Source organism: Arvicanthis niloticus, chromosome 24, assembly GCF_011762505.2.
Source record: "Arvicanthis niloticus isolate mArvNil1 chromosome 24, mArvNil1.pat.X, whole genome shotgun sequence".
Lineage (NCBI taxonomy): Eukaryota > Metazoa > Chordata > Mammalia > Rodentia > Muridae > Arvicanthis > Arvicanthis niloticus.
In genome coordinates this window covers 898,637-916,634 of record NC_133432.1, presented here as the reverse complement: position 1 = coordinate 916,634, position 17,998 = coordinate 898,637, and the positions used below count along the sequence as shown (strand labels likewise).

General features: G+C 41.5%; 1 protein-coding gene across 2 annotated transcripts in view; it reads right to left on the bottom strand.

Moving 5' to 3' along the window:
• Ankle2 (ankyrin repeat and LEM domain containing 2) overlaps positions 1-17,998 on the bottom strand; it is a 26,494-nt gene extending 8,496 nt beyond the window's left edge. The window contains exons 1-8 of one of the 2 annotated variants that reach the window (XM_076922325.1): positions 17,561-17,998; positions 14,779-15,252; positions 13,264-13,467; positions 11,670-11,866; positions 11,388-11,576; positions 6,923-7,045; positions 4,351-4,417; positions 254-423 (exon numbers count right to left, since the gene is read on the bottom strand). In XM_076922325.1, the coding sequence (XP_076778440.1) occupies positions 254-423; positions 4,351-4,417; positions 6,923-7,045; positions 11,388-11,576; positions 11,670-11,866; positions 13,264-13,467; positions 14,779-15,252; positions 17,561-17,747 (1,611 nt within the window). In that variant the 5' untranslated portion in view covers positions 17,748-17,998. The remainder of the gene's footprint in view (positions 1-253; positions 424-4,350; positions 4,418-6,922; positions 7,046-11,387; positions 11,577-11,669; positions 11,867-13,263; positions 13,468-14,778; positions 15,253-17,560) is intronic. The other variant, XM_076922326.1, reaches the window with a different exon arrangement.

Sequence of the window (17,998 nt, the reverse complement as noted above, 5' to 3'; positions counted from 1 at the left end):
AAAGAACAAAAGGAACTTGGCCAGGAAAACACTAGTAGGCCGAGAGGACTGAGCTTCGGAATACACCTTCCCTGGCCACATAACAACTCCAAGGCCTCATTAATACTTCATTAGAGGTGATCTCAGATAAAGATGACCTTAGGCTTCCATGAGTTGGCCTCCATGACCAAAACAAAGCAACAGATTGGAGCATGAAACCTTAAAATGTAGTTAGCCAGGACAGTTCCCAAAACTTCTTTTCCTGGCCACTCACTTTGGATGGACTCAGAGGTCCCACAAAAGCTCTCAGTGTCATCACAGGATCTCTGGGGCTACTTCTACAGTGGTCAGCATTAGAGGCTTCAGCTTTCTGGTCTGAGGACCACAGCTCCCCAATGACAGGAGAAGTGTCTTCTGCTCTCAGCAGTGGAACATAGTAGTGACCTGAATAGGAAATAAATGTCAGCCACAGGCTTCTGGTTGCTTTAGTCTGAGTCAGGGTCCAGGAGAACATCAAGGAAAACAGTGTTACAAAAAGGACAAACTCTTCCCTCTATATACATCTATAAAACACACCATTGAATTCCTGTCCTGAAACATATTGAATATAAACAAAACAAAAAACATTAAAAAATAAATAAAAAGGAATGAGAGAAGAGGTAAGCAGACATCCAACAAAGCTAAAGACTGGAGCCATGAATCTGATTAGGACAGAGAACGAGCTTAGCACACAGAAGTCACACTTCCTTCTCCGCTGACTCCATTTCTCATTCTTGTATAAGAGGTGTGCTAGAACATCAGCTTGTCATGCTGCTCACAATTTCCTGTGCTAGAATATCAGCTTGTCATGCTGCTCACAATTTCCTGGGCATTTTTTATTTCAAGTGCTTTTACATCTTTCTTTTTCTACTTAAAAGAGCATTAACATAGAGCCTACCTAAAAAAAAAAAAAAAAAAAAAAAAAAAAAAACCCAAAACAAACAAACAAACCAAAACCCCACATCATTAAAATATATCTTTAACATTTATTATTTGTCTAGAATGTACATAAGGCCCCAGGTTTGATACTGAGCATTACATAAAACTGAGTATGGGGGCTTATACCTACAATCCCAGGACAAGGGAAGATCGGAAATCAAGGTCATCCTGAGTTTAGTGAGTTTGAGACCATCTTGGGCTACATGAGATTATATATATATATATATATATATATATATATATATATATATAAAAACAAAAACAAAAACAAAAAAACAAAGTGCGTGATGGAGGGAGAGCTCAGCAGTTAAGAGAATTTGCGTGGGCCATGGGCAGGGCACCAGGGCTTGGGTCCTCTAACTCTACCTACCTTTTTTGTAGTAGTCCAGCTGCACAGAATCCAACACCCTCTTCTGTTTTCTGTGGGCACCAGGTATGCACTTGATGCACATATGTATATGCACACAAAGCACTCATGCACATATAATAAAAATAATTCTTAAAAATAGGAAAATGGTTGGGCATAGTGGCATATGCCTTTAATCCCAGCTCTCTGGAGGCAAAGGCAGGCTAATCTCTGTGAGTTTAAGGCTAGCTTGATATACAGAATGAGTTCCTGGGCAGCCACGAATATATAGTGTGACCCTGCCTCAAAACAAACAAATCAACCAGGGAAATGTATTTAACATTTCATTTTCTGAGATTGTGACTGATACCACATACCTATGAGATTTTCATGAATGACTGATTTCTATCCCCTTCCCCTTTCATGGATTTTGAAATAATAGCTGTTTTTTTTTTTTTGGAAAGTATACAACAAAACTCATTTATAACCTAGCTATTCATAAAATATGGCTTACCTTCTTTTGAATATTCAAGTCCTTTAAAAATTTGGAATGTGTGTATGTGTGTATATGAGTATGTGTGCGCACATGCTGAGGATGGAACCTAGGGCTTTGTATATTAAAATGTTCCAGAAATGTACTTTACCACTGCAAGATGTTAAAGCTTGTATATAAAGGGCTGTAAGATAGATCAAAGGTAGAGGTGTCTGGCATGCTTGGGTACCTGAGTTCAATCCCCAGCACTTTGAAGAAGACAACAATACTGCAACGACAAAACTGGATTTGTGGCCTCAGTGGTCTTGTGTCTAGCTTTCATATCCTATTCATTTCCTTAAAATGTTGTGTGTTGGGGGCTAGAGAGACATCTCAGCAGTTAAGAACAGATTGCTCTTCCAGAGGGCCTGGGTTCAATTCCCAGCACCCATATGGCAGCTTATAACTGTAACTCCAAGATCTGACACCCTCACACAGCCATACATGCAGGCAAAACAGCAATGCACATAGAATAAATAAATAAATAAATAAATAAATAAATAAATAAATAAATAAAAAATTAAACAAATAGTTATGTGTTCTCTCCCTCTATGCAAGTTTGGATATCTTCTGGATGACTGGGCAGCATGGAATAATGTAATCAGTTCTGCAGCATGCTCTTTGGAGCATTAAGTCTAGAATGTGAAAACTGCCACAAGACAAACACTGAAGCTCTTGCCTGGGTTTTATGACCCTCAGCAAGAAACAGGGAAGGTATGCAAAATTCCACAAAAAGGAACATGGATGCCGAAGTACCATGTTAATCCCAGAAAAAAGGTTAGGTGATCAGATCTTAGCAGTGATCAAATTATAATAATTACATCTTAAGTTATTTTTGGCAGTTTAGTTTAATTGTGTTCTGTAACACAGCTAGAATCTCCAGCAAATGACAACCAGGCCAAGAGACATCTCTGCCACCTCCACCATACACTGGGATTCGTGGGTGCATAGGCAGAAAGGACTGGAAAAAAAATCAGGATACAATTAAAAATCCAGATAATCTTAGATTGGGAGTTTGTGACGGTTTGAATATGCTTGACATAGGCAGTGGCACTATTAGGAGGTGTGGCCTTGTTGGAGGAAGTGTGTCACTTTAGGGTTGGGTTTTGAGACCCTCCTAACTACCTAAAAACAGTCTTCTGTTTGCCTCGGAACAAAATGTAAAACTCTCAGTTCTTCCCCTAGCGCCATGCCTGCAAGGATGCTGCCATGCTTCCAAATGGACTGAACTTCAGAATCTGTAAGCCAGCCCCAATTAAATGTTTTCCTTTGTAAAAGATGTCTTGGTCATAGTGTGTCTCTTTACAGCAATGGAAACCCTAACTAAGACAGTTAGTACCCAATTCTACAAATGTCAGATATACAGGCTACAGGAACTCTGACTTGAGAAAATACCCAGAGACACTGTGCTAAGCCATGACCATGGCTATATACCTAAGAAAGAAAAGAAGCAAAAATAGAGGCCAGAAAACTTCAATTTTACTTGGTCAGCATAAACAACAAACTGGGTCCATGGGTAGAGACAAAGGGAAAAGTATCAATACATCTTCTGAGATACACTGAAAACAACACAGTAGGACAGTCCCTCTTAAAACTGACATACCCACAAACCAGAAGCACAGAAGACACAATTAGGAGTACAATTAATGGAAGGTACAATTCAGGCCATAAAACTCAGCATATAGACAGCACCACCTGCCAAAATGAAAGCAATGAGCAATCCATCCAAGTCCATGGTTCTGGGAAGGTCTCTAAATATACTGACCTTGCTTATTTGTTTCTATAGTTCCTTCCACTTCTGGCTAACTGTACTTGCTAACTGAAATATGTTGACCAGAGATTTGGATTTTGTGCTTAAAAAGGTCACCCTGAGAAAGACTCATGGATATACTGGGACCCTGAACACCTAATCAAGTTTTTGGCAGGCTAATACTTTCTACTGGCTTAAACCCATGTCCAAGCAGTTTTCTCTGGTGGATACCAGAGAGGAAAAGAGAGAGGGACTGAGGGGAAAGAAGGGAGGAGAAGAAAGTGTAGGAGAGAAAGAGGAGGGGAAGAAAGAGATGGCAAGGAGAGAGAAAATGAGTATGAATGAGTATCATCCCTCCACAATCCAGCAGGATACTGGTCCTGACTGGGTCCTAGGTTTGAAAGGTTAAGCTGAGCTAGACAGCCCCACGGGGCAAAAGAGGGAGACAGACCCCAAATACAACCTCTCTGAAACAAGCCGAAAACAAAAGCCAAATAACCAAACAAGGAGCTCTGGGCTTCAGCCCTCCCTAGTGAGAAATGATCAGAGAAACCTGCTTCAGAGATGGAGTGAGTCCCTGAGCAGCAATGAAGTAAAAGAGGCCTAAAATTAGAACAAGAACAGGTAGTATGAAATCAGGCAAGGCGGTATAGTAGCTAAGAAAAACAATGGATCCATAGCACTATTTTTTTCAGAACTTGGGAAAGCAGACCACTCTCTGCTGTACTGCCCCAGGTCCACTCACACATTGAGCCCACAACTCACCCATTAAGTATTCTCTAATTCTTTCTTTCAGTTCTACAGATTTGTTTTTGCTTCTTTCACAAATTACCTATTTAAACAAAACAGACAAAATGAGTATTCTAAATATTACTATATTACATTTCCTAACAAATAATTTTTTTACTTTAAACTTAGTAAAATAGGATTATTATCTTTAAAATTTGTATTATTTATTATGTGTATGAGTGTATGTTGTGTATATGTGTGGTGTAAGTGCAGATGCCCCAGAGGTCAGAAGAAGGTGTTAGTTCTCTTGGAGCTGGAGTTGGAGTTGCAGGTAGCTGTGAGTCATCCAACCTGGGTGTGTTGGGAACAGTAAATGTTCTTGTTTGGTTTTTCAAGACAGGGTTTCTCTGTGTAGTCCTAGATATCCTCAAAATTCAGAGGTACAACTGCTTCTGTCTCCTGAGTGCTGGGAATAGAGGTGTGTGGCACCACCCCAGCAAGTGTTCTTAACCACTGAGCTTGTTTCTCCAAACCTAGCATTATCTTAATGAAAATTTCACAAAACTCACACTCAGACAGCCTGTGCTGGGGGCAGAGAGATGGCGATTCACTGGTTAAGAGCACTGGATGATCTTTCAGAGGACGTAGGTTCAATTACTACCATCGACATAGCATTTTACAGCTGTCTGCAATTCCAATTTCAGGGTATCTGAGACCCTTTTCTCCACAGGCGCAAGACATGCCATGCATGTAGTGCAGACATATATGGAAGCAAAAATCACACCTACACATAAAAATAACTAAACAAACAAAAAAGAAAACCTGTGCTCAACAGCACAGCCTATTCAATAAGACCACTCACTGAAAATACTCATTGGAACAGGGCAAGAGAGCAGACTTGAGCAATATGGTAAATTTTATCTTTTTCTTCACACAACTTTAGCTTCCCATTTTGTGCAAGAAAAAAAAAAAAACAAAAAACCTTAAAAGTATATCAGGGGGCCGGGCAGTGGTAGCACACGCCTTTAATCCCAGCACTTGGGAGGCAGAGGCAGGAGGATTTCTGAGTTCGAGGCCAGCCTGGTCTACACAGAGTGAGTTCCAGGACAGCCAGCGCTACACAGAGAAACCTTGTCTCAAAAAAACCAAAAAAAGTATATCAGGGGGCTAAAAAGATGGATCAGCAGTTAAGAACACTGGCTGGTCTTCCACAGGACCTGGGTTCAATTCCCAGCACTCATATGGCAACTTACAACTGTCTGTAACTACATTTCCAGGGGATCTGACTCCTGCACACAGACATACTCAATCATACAGACATGTGGGTAAACACCAATGCACATAAAATAAATAATTAAAGTATATCAAGTATGAATACATGAACATGCTACAGTTTCTCATCTGAAGGAGCTTCACAGTCTGAAAGTATACTCTACACAAATTTTTGCTGTTGGGTATCTACTATCTCATATAGAACATATATATATATTTTTACAGCTACCAGAGTCAACTTTCTGAGCTCCTGTGCAATTATAACAGCAATAATATGTTAGAAACAACAGAAGAGCAGTTACTTTCAAATAAACTCAAAACAACAAAAAAATCCTGGAAAGTTACCATTTTGTGAAGCAAACCAAAATTGTTCAGTCAGTTTTAGAAGCTTTTTTAGCATATTTAAGACACGAGATGCTATACCCAACGTTGTATATGTGACACACGACAGTCGTATACACAATTTTAGGCTAGTTATCAAAAATCATTTTATAAAAATATAGATAAAACTATCCCTCTGTAGTAAAATTTTATTGTTTTCTTTTTTCTTCCTTCCTCCATTCCTAAATAATAAGGCCTTGTGTGTGTTGGGGAAGTTTTCTACCAACTGGGGTATCTGAATATTACAAAATGCTGTAATAGCTAAAGAAGGGGCCTGACCCTTGGGAAGATACTCCTACTAGAAGAATGTACTTTAGGTTTTATTTCTGAAAGTAGTAGATCTAGGTCAGCTAGCAACATATAATGCCTGATCCTTAAATGAGCACTTTGGTTCTTATTAGTTCCAGGTCTGTCTGTATGTCACAGGCACAGTATGCACGGTATCATATTTCATTCTACTGCTGAGGAACACAAAAAGGGTTGCTTCACTTTGCTTGAGTGCAGTAGTGTGTATGTGGGCTGGCTCTCTGTCTGTTTCACAGCAATCAGCTGCTTTACATATTATCACCATCACTACCCCCACTATAACCACCATGACCACTGCCACCATCACTGCCTATAGCCATCATCATGACCACCGCCTGCTTTCTCTCTCAACTTGGTTGGCTCATGTGGTTAGAAGGAACATGGGAAGAATGAGTTGTTCAGAACAACTGATGACCAATTTCAGAAAAATAAAATCAGCAAGACTAGGCTAGCTCATTCCCTCCTGGCTCCACAAATATACTGGTTTCAGAGTACATCATACTCAGCAGTCAGCATTCAGCAATCTAAATGCCCACAAGGCAAACACAACTCAGTTACTTGTGAGTTCACTAGCTACAGTCACAGAATGCATATTTATATATTTTAATTTCTAACACAAGACAGTAACTACCATTAAAAGGTTACTTACATCTTCAGGTGTTTTACCATATTTATTCTTTGGGTTTTTAACAATCAAAGGGTGCGAAGAAAGCACATTGACTACATCCACATTTCCAAATTTACAAGCAAAATGCAACGGTGTATCAAAGCCCTAGGAAAGGTATAGAAGAAGCATAATTACTCAAATTATTAACGTGAAACAGTGAAAGTAGGTGTTAACTTAAAACAGTGGTTCTCAACCTTCCTAAGCCTGCAACTCTTTAATACAGTTCTTCATGTTGTAGTGACTCCCAACCCCTATAAAATTATTTTCATTGCTACTTCATAACTGTAATTCTGCTGCTGTTATGAATCACAATGTAAACAATGTAAAAATGGGGGTCTTAGGCAACCCCCATAAAAGGGTCATTTTACCCTCAAAGGAGTTGTGACCCATAGGTTGAGAACCAATGATCCTCTCCTCCCAGTCACTCCCTTTCCCTTGCTCTCCCTTCCTCCATGCCCCCCTCCCTTTCTCTTCAGAGAAGGGGAGACCTCCCGTGGATATCAACCCGCCTTGGCAAGCTGTAGTCGGAATGGGTGTATCTTCTACTGAGGCTAGACAAGGCTGTCCAGTTAGGGGAAAGGGATTCAAAGGCAGGCAGCAGGGTCAGAGATGGCCTAAGCAGCTGCTGTTAGAGGTCTCACATGAAGATCCAGCTGTAAGGGGGCTAGGTTCATCCACACATGCTCTCTTGTTGGTGGAGAGCCACTGATTTAAAACAAGTCCACCAAGCCTGACAACTGAGTTTAATCCCTGGGTGGAAAAGAGAACTGTACTCTGTGACATCTATACCCCCTCACTCCCCAGCACACACACTAAATAAATACATAATAAAAACCGTGTTTTGAGGCAGGGTCTTACTATGTAGCCCTAGCTAACTTGCAACTCCCTATGTAGACCATGGTAGCCTGAAACTCAGATCCTGCCTGCCTCTGCCACCTAATATTAAAGGTATGTGCAACCGTATCTGGAAATTTTTTTAAAAAATTAACAAAAAGTAACAAAGACTCAGACCTTCGTGATAACACTTGACAAGTGAATGCAGAAGGGTCAGGAATTGAAGGTCATTCTTAGCCACATAGTAAGTTTGAGGCCAGCCTGGATTACATAAGCCCCTATCTCAAAGGCTGGAGTGATTGCTCAGTGGTTAAGGGCGCTGGCTCGTCTACCAGAGGTCCCAGGTTCAATTACTAGCACTCACATGGCAAGCTGCTAATCTAGGCCTAGTCCTGGAAGCTTCTAGCCTCTATTTTGGCTCAAAACACCCCTCCCTCCACATTAACTGATTCAACCTCCCCTCAAATTGCTCTGCTTTACCTCAAACTAACTCTAGCCATCTGTTCCAATCTGCTGGCTCCTTCTCATTCTCTGGCTCATCTTGTTGTCACTGTGTCTGGCTTGTTCTCGCTCCAACCTATCTCTGTAAAGATCACCTGGTTAAACTGTTTCCTCTCTGTTTGGCCCTTCCTTTGCACTGCCCCTGAAGTAGCTTCCCTTCCCTCCTTTCTCTTCTCATGAGAGTCAGGTATATCCTATTTTGACAAATCTTTCTGATTTATCACTTTGTCTGCCACTCAACTAGACATCAATTTTAAACATGGGCATCCTTCTACAAACTAACTTTATGTTAACTGTTGGGATTAAAGGTGTGAGCTAAGGCTGAGCCACACCACAATTAGAAACATGTTTTCCCAGTAAACAACACAATCTCAGGGTTCACGGTGTGATCATATATTCTGCAGCAGACATACATGCAGGCAAAGCACTATTGTACATAAAAATAAAACAATTAAAAAAAAACTCTGTCTCAAAATTGAACACCCCAAAAGACAAAAAAAGGCCTCAGAAATAAAAAGATACTGCTTTTACTGTTGGCAAAAGTACTTGGGATGCTAGCATACAGTCACTGCTTGCTAGGCCCTGAGCCTGGCACACTAATATCCGTCACTCTTCATGTGGTGTTAAGTACCCAGATTCAAGGAGGCACTTACAGTCAAAGAATTCAGTCAACTTTAACTTTAATAATTTGGGACCTAGTCTATAGTCAGGGAACCAGTGTTCTAAAAGTTGAGTAGGTTGGCTGGGCATGATAGAGCTTAAACCTTTCTGATGTCAAAGCATAAGTAGGACAAATGGGGCATATGGCTACTATCTAAGGTGAGGCTCATCCTTTGTGACTAAGCCCTGACTGTGTAGGAATCTCAGGATCACCAGAGCTGAGCTGGACAACACCCAACTGGCATCCCCTGCACAGTTCTGATATCAGGACTGTGTGTGAGGCTATGGTGGGAGAAATTTGACTTCATTCCTATTTGTTTAAAAATCTGTTTCTATAATTTTGCTTGGTTGACTACATTTCTTGTCTGAAAAATCTGTCTGAGGGTAAAATGAGTTTTGGATTAATGACCTTGGCACAGGAGATTTCAGGGCAGCCTATTTGGTGCTATCATGCTATTAATGGTGACTTTTATGCAGAACTATAAAGAAAAGGAGCAACCGGGCAAGAACAAATACAAAATGCAGTTTGAGGAGAAAAGGAGCAGCAGAAGTGTAACAGAGCTAAGTCCAGTGTGCAAGGAGATAAACTATTTAAAGAAAAGCCTGATCCTAAACAGAATAAAGGGAGTGGTGACCCTCAGGGCACCCACTAAACTTCCAATTTATGAAAAGGGATTAGAAGTTTTAATCTCAGCACGCAGGAGGCAGAGCCAGGCTGATCTCTTGAGTTTGAGGCCAGCCTGATCTACAGGGCAAGTTCTAAAATAATCAAGCTTAGTCAGTGAAAGAAACTATCAAAACCAGAAAGCTGGCCAAGGCTACACAGAGAAAGCCTGTCTGGAAAAACCAAAACCAAAACAACAAAAACAAAAAACCCAAATCAAAACAAAAAATAAGCAAACAAACAACCAAACAACAAAACCAAACCAAACCTGAAAGCTGGTGGAAATGAATTTGAGGCCATGTTCTAGCCACAGCAAGCAGAAGAATGGAGCAGCTTTGGTCACATGCTTCTGGCCTTAGAGTCAAGGACATAAGAAAATGGTAGTAGATTCTCCCTCTACTGCTAAGCTGCTGTTATGTCAGGAATGACCCTGCATGGAGGCGGGGGGGGGGGGGGGGGGGGACGGACACAGTTCGTGAAACTGTGAAGGTGAAGCCTAGGTTGATTTGGAGACCCCAAGATGTTGGAGATGCCAGAGCCAAGGGATACCTGCCAAGCAAAGCTGCAAACCAGGTATGGAAGCAACCCAAGAGATAGAAGTGTGTTGCTATCAATGAAGTTGAATGGAGTTAGAGATCTGAAGAACGCTTTGATATCAGACATGGAGATACAAAGTCTGGAGTTCGCCCTGCTGATTTTTTGGTCCTATCAGTCCAGTATTTCCTCACTATGTTCCCATTCCTGCCTTTTGGAATGGTGAAGTATATCTATGCCACTGTATGCTGGAAGTATGCGATCTACTTTTTGATTTTTAATTTATAGGGGATTACAGTTACGAGATTACCATGAGTCTCTAAACATTTGAATTTTGGATTTTCAAACAGTGTTAAGATTAGAGACTATGGAGACTTTTGTAGTTGGACTAATGAATTTTTGCTTTATGGCCAAATGGAATGTGGTGGTTTGAATAGGAATGGTCCCCAGGCTCATAGATTTAAATGCTTGATTGGTATTAGAAGGTATAGCCTTCTTAGAGAAAATCTGTCACTGAGGGGTGGGCTTTGGGGTCTTAATCCAGTCCCAGTGTCTCTCTTCTCTTCCTTCTGCCTGTGGATCCAGATGCAGAACTCTCAGCTACTCTCCAGCACCGGGTCTGCCTGCATGGCACCACACTTCCCACCATGATCACAATGAACTAAACCTTTGAATGTACAGCAAGCCCTAATTAAATGCTTCCCTTTATAAGAGCTGCTGTGGTCGCACTGCCTCTTCACAGCCATGGAACATTAAGACAGACCAGCTGCCTAGAAGGGTCAGACCAACTGAGGCACCTGGAAAGAACACTCTTCCAGGTTTTTTTGAGGTAATTTGTTGAGCTGCAGCTAAACAGCTGTAGGCTGTGTAGTATGTTCCAGGTTCCCAGTTCTTTATAAACTGTCACCCATGCTAGGGTGGGCCCTGGTGATGCAACTGTCTCAGTCATTTCTGTTCCTGTAAGTAACCTCTTACTCATATTCCTATAAGTAACACTGAGCTGGGCTTTGGTGGTATCTGTACTTTGGTCTGTCATGAGTTCCCCATATGGAGTCCTCAATGTGTCTGCTCAATGTGTTTCCCCAAGGTAAGTTTTGTTATAGAACACCCTCATAAACATCTTTCTAAGTCAGTGAGTGTTCTTGTCTTCCTAGTATTCCTAAGCCTTGCACACTGATGTAACACAGAAAAGGAAATACTCTCACATATCAGGAACCCAAACCTTTATCAGACAAACTAATGAGGAATACTTACCACTTTGTCAGGAGTATTAAGATACAGGTCGACAATGTAGAGGATGCGTTTCTGAAGCATGTCCTTGTTATCATCTGGGTACATCAGACGCATAAATTCAGGGTTCTCCAGAGTCTCTAATGTCAGCTGGCACATAGAAGCCTGATTCTCTTTTGCAGCAACATGCATGACATTGTACCTACATCCTTCCTGAAAGAAGACCACGTGTTGAGCTCCATATGTGTTAAAACTCTGTCACTGATCAGGAACAGTGACCAGGAGTGATGTGAGAAGCACACTTACTTGTACAATGGTTGGGTTGTCTCCAGAACCAATTAGATATCGAGGATTACTCCAGATCAGATCAGAAAAGGTGTGTTCCTCCCCCTTTTCAACAGCTTTCCGCAGCTGGGCAGTAAGGTCCTGTGTACGAGGGCTTTTATAACTGTTTGCTCGTTCTTTGTTTACTGTTTCTGATTCAGCCAGGCACAAGCCATCTGCTATCAAGAAACAGAATTGAAGAACACTTAATTTCACCAACATTTTCTTCTTAGTCTACTGTGAAATCTGCAGCCTCTCTACAGAGGTTGAGCAGCTCTTGGGAGAGACAGGTAGGAAGTGACACGACACAGAGCACACTACAGCACTAATGCAGTGCCGAATACAATCAGACGGCTGAAGACTGAGAGAAAGACATCATTTTGTGTACTTTCTTCTTTTGAGAAGATCTCACTATGTGGCCTAGGCTGACCCCAAACTTAAAGATCTACCAACATGTGCCTCCTGAGTGCTGGCATTAAGGGCAAACACTACCATGTCTAGCTATTTAATGCACTTTGAAGATAAATCAAGAAGATATAACCTACAATCTATATTCTATAATAATATACATCATTAATATAATATATACTAATGTCACATAATAATATAATCTGTATCCTATAATCTATAACCTATAATCCCAGTATTCAGGGAGTTGAGATAGGAGGATTGCAAATTCAAGGCCAGCATGGATTAACATGATTGAGACCTTGTCTTAGAAAACCCAACTGTAATACTCCCTTAGAGAAAAGGAGTTCCACATACAGCTTTTAAAGGTTTAATTAAAACCTGAAAGTTTTGTAAAACAATTTTCTGCAGGGGCACTTTCCCAAACTGAAAGGAGAGAAATCTGAGAAAGGGAAGAGTAGAAGGCTAGAGGTCCACCTCAAACAACTGAAAGGACTTTTCCTACAAAGGCTGTGAATCAAAGTCAAGTTTCTCCAAATAGGCTTCTGGTTTTGAGTCACATAGAGGGCACAGTCAGATTTCTGTCTCCTATAGGGAGACGATTCTTGCACATCCTAGAAGTAAGTAGGTATACCTTCAGGTGGGATTATAGATTGTCAGCATCAAAATACCACAACTCAGCCGGGCAGTGGTGGCGCATGCCTTTAATCCCAGCACTTGGGAGGCAGAGGCAGGTGGATTTCTGAGTTCGAGGCCAGCCTGGTCTACAGAGTTAGTTCCAGGACAGCCAGGGCTAGACAGAGAAACCCTGTCTTGAAAAACAAACAAACAAAAAACCAAAATACCCACAACTCAAACTATAGAGAGAGCCCCAAGAAGATGGAAGTGTTCCCTTTGCTGCTTCTGTGGTCCACATGCCAAGACTTGGCTCATCAGCTTCAGGGTCTACTAGCACCAGACTCCATCCACCCTTATGCCTTCAGACCTTCCCAAGGCAGGCCCCATCCCCTTTCTCTTTGGTGGTTCCACTGTAGGACACCTCAGCTCAATACCTCTTCCTACACCAGATTTATCTCATAGATGAAGAAACTGAGGTGCCTGCCAAACATCAGGAAACAAGAGAGGTAACTGACAGTAATGACAAGGTAAGAGGTACAGAATGCCTTACCTTTCAACCCATCACTGCCACAGAGCACTGCCTTCACAGGAGACAGTAAGGGCATGGTTTTGCTGGGAGAAGGTAAATAATCACATATCCCTCTAGCAAATTTCTCAGCATCTTCTCTTGTTGGAAAAGCTTTAAACCGGGACCCTTTGATCAATTTGACAGCTTGTAAAGCTTCCCTTTTATCTTCGTAGACATGGATCCTATCTGGGTAAGAAAGCACCAAGGGAAAATTAAGAGATGAATAGGCTGAACCATGTATTAATTGTACCCAGAGTTCAGCAGTCAGTTTACAGTTGTTAACAAGTCTCCTGGTTTCCCTTTCTCATGTTCACAGTTCAGATTTTCAATCTTTTATGAACATTTTTTTTAGGATTAAAAAAAAAGTGTATGTGTTTTTTATAACTGTATGCACATAATGTTAGGCCCTTGGAGGCCTAAAGAGAATCAGACCCCTTGGAGCTGGAGTTATATGTAGGTTATGAACCATCTAACATGTGAGCAGGGATATGCAAGATTATCAAGTGCTCTTAATTGCTAAGCCATCACTCCACCCACTTTCCAGTTTTTATCTTAAAGAGGTCCTTGGCTATCCAAAAATTCACACGAATTCACTTGACCACTTGACATTGTATGTGTGTGTATGTATATAAGCAAGCAATGATACACACATACCTGTGTGTTAATTTCATATCAAAGGTACAGTAACTTATAAAATGTGATAAATTCATGAGAAGTATGATAAAAAGTAACTTATTAAAAATGAATTTTAAGTGGATTAAAGATATAAATAAAAAAAATTCAAACTTAAATTTAAAATTGTTGAATCAGATACAATGGCTTATTCCTATTATCTCAACAGTTATAAGGAAAAGTCAGAAGGGTTGAGATTTGAAGCCCACCCGAGGCCATACAGCAAGATCCAGGCCTAGGCAAACAGTATAATCCTTACTAAAATACAATTACAAGTCTCTTCTTCCTTTTTTTTAGGAGACAGAATTTCTACATGCTAGCATCCATCCAAGTGTTGGGGTAATAGTTATGTGCCACCACATCAGGTTTATATGGCTCTGGTGACTGAACACAGGGCTCCATGCTGCCTGACAAATACTCTACCAACTAAAATAGATTTCTAGCCCAAAATGTACAATTCCATGTACAAAATTACAGTTGTACAATTGGTACATTTACATTTATTATTGGTACATATTATATTATTAACCTAAAAGCTGCTTAGGTTGTAATGAATTTAAGAGGGAGAAGGAAGATGATTAATCAGCAGTTACTAACAAATGAACGTGAGCCAATTATTTGCAAGTCACATCTATCTGATAGAATCCATTTTCCTAGTAATTAAAAAAAAGTATTCCTTAGAATTAAAAAAAAAAAAAAGGAAGAATCAGAGAATCAGAGGGTAGAAAGAGTCAGAGAGTAACAAATATGAATAATAAAATTAATCTTGGGTGGTAAGATTATAGTTTCCAAGTTTGTTTAAGGAGACACTATACAGCATGTTACCATGTCTCACAAGGCCATCCTCATATACTGGACACACTCCATAGTACAGAAGTGGCTCCTTAGTAGCTGTCACTCCAGCCTTGTGGTTGTCACTCCTGGTAGAGGCACTGAAGGGTATCGGGTGGGCACTGGTTGTTACAGCTTCCTCTTCTGGAGGGTTCAAGCCCACACTGTAACCAAAATCTTTGTCTTCAGAAAAACAGGCCTGTTGAGTTTGTTTCCCATCCACAGATGCAGGAGTCCTTGAGGTGCCCTGAATAAATGCCATGGGAGTCACCTCACTGTGCTTGGGAAGAGAGGAAGTCAGCAATCCACCTTGTTCTAGTAAGGCCTGCGCTAATTTTTTCTCAAAAATAAATCTTGTTGTTGATGTAATGGGTCCACATTTCAATCCAGCTTTCATAACTTCTTTTCTAAGGTCATCTGGATTCAAGAGTTTCAGTCGAGCCAACATGGCATCCATTGTCATCTCACCTGAGGTCAAGAAAGCAAGCATCAACGTGAACCACAGGGCTGGTGCTCAGTAGTTAAGCACATGCGTAAGAGTGCTCGGTTTCCTCCCAGGATCCTACCTTAGATACTCTGTATTCTTACTCTAAAGCTATGCTTTTAACTTTAGTTGTTCAAAGAAGATTTGTCCCTGCAACACATAAACAGGACTTCATACATCACTACCTTCAACCTTAGGATAATTAAATTATTGAAACCCCAAGCCCCAGTTTTCTCACCTACAAAATGGAAATCATAATAGATCCATTCTTGAGTTATAATGAGACTCAGATAAAATAATGAACATAAATTCTGTACCACTGGGTCTGACACTGGTGTAATACCCATATATGTCTGCTACAGCTGTTGAGCTGTTGAGGAACACAGGCTTATTAATCTTCAGAATTAGTAATAGCACACTGGAAAGTTAATTAAAATTAAAAACAAACAACAGCAAGAACAAAACCCTCTCAGACACTCAAGGGCAGCCACCTCTGACACAAAGAGGCCACAGCTGCTCTCCAGAAAGCCTCTACTAACAAAACAGGTGAGGGCAATAGCTCACTATTGGAACTCGAAGTGTTAGCACGACCTTTGCAGTCTTAGGAAGACAGAGATTGATAGAGATATGAGAAGTTCAATCAGGTCTGAAAATTAGACAGCAGTGTTCTGCCACTGTGAATTTCCTCACCATACTTGTGGTGTGATTATGTGTATAGAAAAATCCAGAGAATCTAAGTCAATAGTATATAGACTTCCTTTACCTTTTTATTTTGACATAATTTGTAGACTTAAGAAATTGTAAACTCTGTAGAGTTCCAATTGGCTATCAGCTTTCCCTAGGACAGAGAAGGCTTAACTTCCTTGAGACACTGCTAGACTAATCTCCAGAAGGACTATACCATTAATAGACACATCAACAATGCAGGAGAGCCATCTTCTCAGCATCTGCAGACTTTTGCAAACATCAGTATTTTTAAATCTTAGTCAAACTAATAGGTATATGCATAGATAGCTCACTTTAGGTTGAACTCTTTCCCCTACCAGCTGGTAAGAGTATCTCAGTACATGAGCTGAACTGTTCTGTATTGTTTTTATAATCCTTTATACACCTAAGATGATTTAAAAATGAAAAATTAAAAACTGGAAAGAATTTTTTTGGTGAAACGAGATGCTGCCAACACTGGTGTTTGGCTCTGTACCCTATTAGCCACATGCACTGCTCTACTTCAGTGTCTGGATCATTTTCACTGTGACCTCTTGAGGTTTTGGTACAGTGTTCACTGAGTAAACGGACTAGTGTGCACTGTACTTATTAAAGATGCCTTCACTGCTTTGTGCTTTCCTATAATTGCATGTACAGGTGTGTGTGTGTGTGTGTGTGTGTGTGTGTGTGTGTGTATTCCCAAGTCAGAGACTAGATACTTCCTTTTTAAAACTCATATGTTTGTTTTACATCCTGACCACAGTTTGCCCTCCCTCTCTGCCCAGTTCCTTGCCACTCCCATCATCCAGTCATGGCACATCAAATTGCAGTAAGACTACATGTGCTATTTTCTTAGGGGGACAAGAGAATGGAAAACCCAAAAGACAGGGTGTTGGCCCTATTGTCACGACACAAACATTTCATCTCTTCACAGCCATGTGAAATAACCAGCACGACCCTGATCTTCCTGTTCTCATTTCTTCAGCAAAAAACCTCCAAAAACCCAAAAACAGCAAAAACAAAACAAAACACCCAAGAAACCAATGACTACTAAGAAAGGGTTGATATGTACGTCAGTAGTGGAAGACTTGCCAGGATGTGCCAGGCTTTGAGTTTTGTCCCCAATAATTTTGAAATTATTTACAATAACTTTGAAATTATTTATAATAATCTAAAATATTAAATAAATTATTTAATTTAAATAATTAAAAATGAAATTATGTTTAAGCTCTCAGTAGCAAATGGAGCCTCAGTTATCCATAAGATCTTGTTAGGGTTGGCTTATATCTAAAGTTCTAAGGTTTAGTCGACGGTTTAAAATGTCATTTTCCTTCTAGAATATCTGGGGATATTACTATTCATCTTCCACTAAGGAACTAGATTTAAGAGAAAGTGTTAGTGAAAAGTGGATTATGATGAACACATACCTCGTAAACATGGGATTATAGTGTAGGGAGGTGGAGGGCTATAGGTTCTTATCAGGAGTTCCCAAAACAGCCGCCAGTGGACTCGGGCCCCGACAGGGTCCTACCGCATCCTGGGGGCGGGGAGAGTGAGCCTTCCCTCCCATCACTAACGCTGCCTTACCTTGCGGAGAGGCCCCCGCTTCAGACGCGCCGGGCGGAGAGGAGAGTGTCCCGCAACGGTTCAGGTCCCGCGGTCGCTTCTCCAGCCGCCGGACCAGCCAGCGCACGGCGATGAGCAGCACTGAGGCGCCCAGAAGCTCCCAGGCCAGGGCCGCCCACTCCACCACAGCCAGCCGCTGCCACAGCATCGCCACCGCCGGCGCCGAGGCCTTGAGCGCGGCCGCCGCAGCCACAGCCCGCGCCGCGCTCGCCTCGGACCCTTAGTAGGCCGCTCGCCTCGCTGCCGGAGCCGCGCCTGCCTCCGGCCTTCTCCGCCGGGCCGTGGGAAGACCAGGCGGGCTGCGCGCGCACTGCGGGGCTCCCGTTTCCAAACGACCAGGCCGGAACGCGGGCAGGACCGCAGCCTCAGGCGGCTTCGGAGGCAGCTGGGGTCCTGATT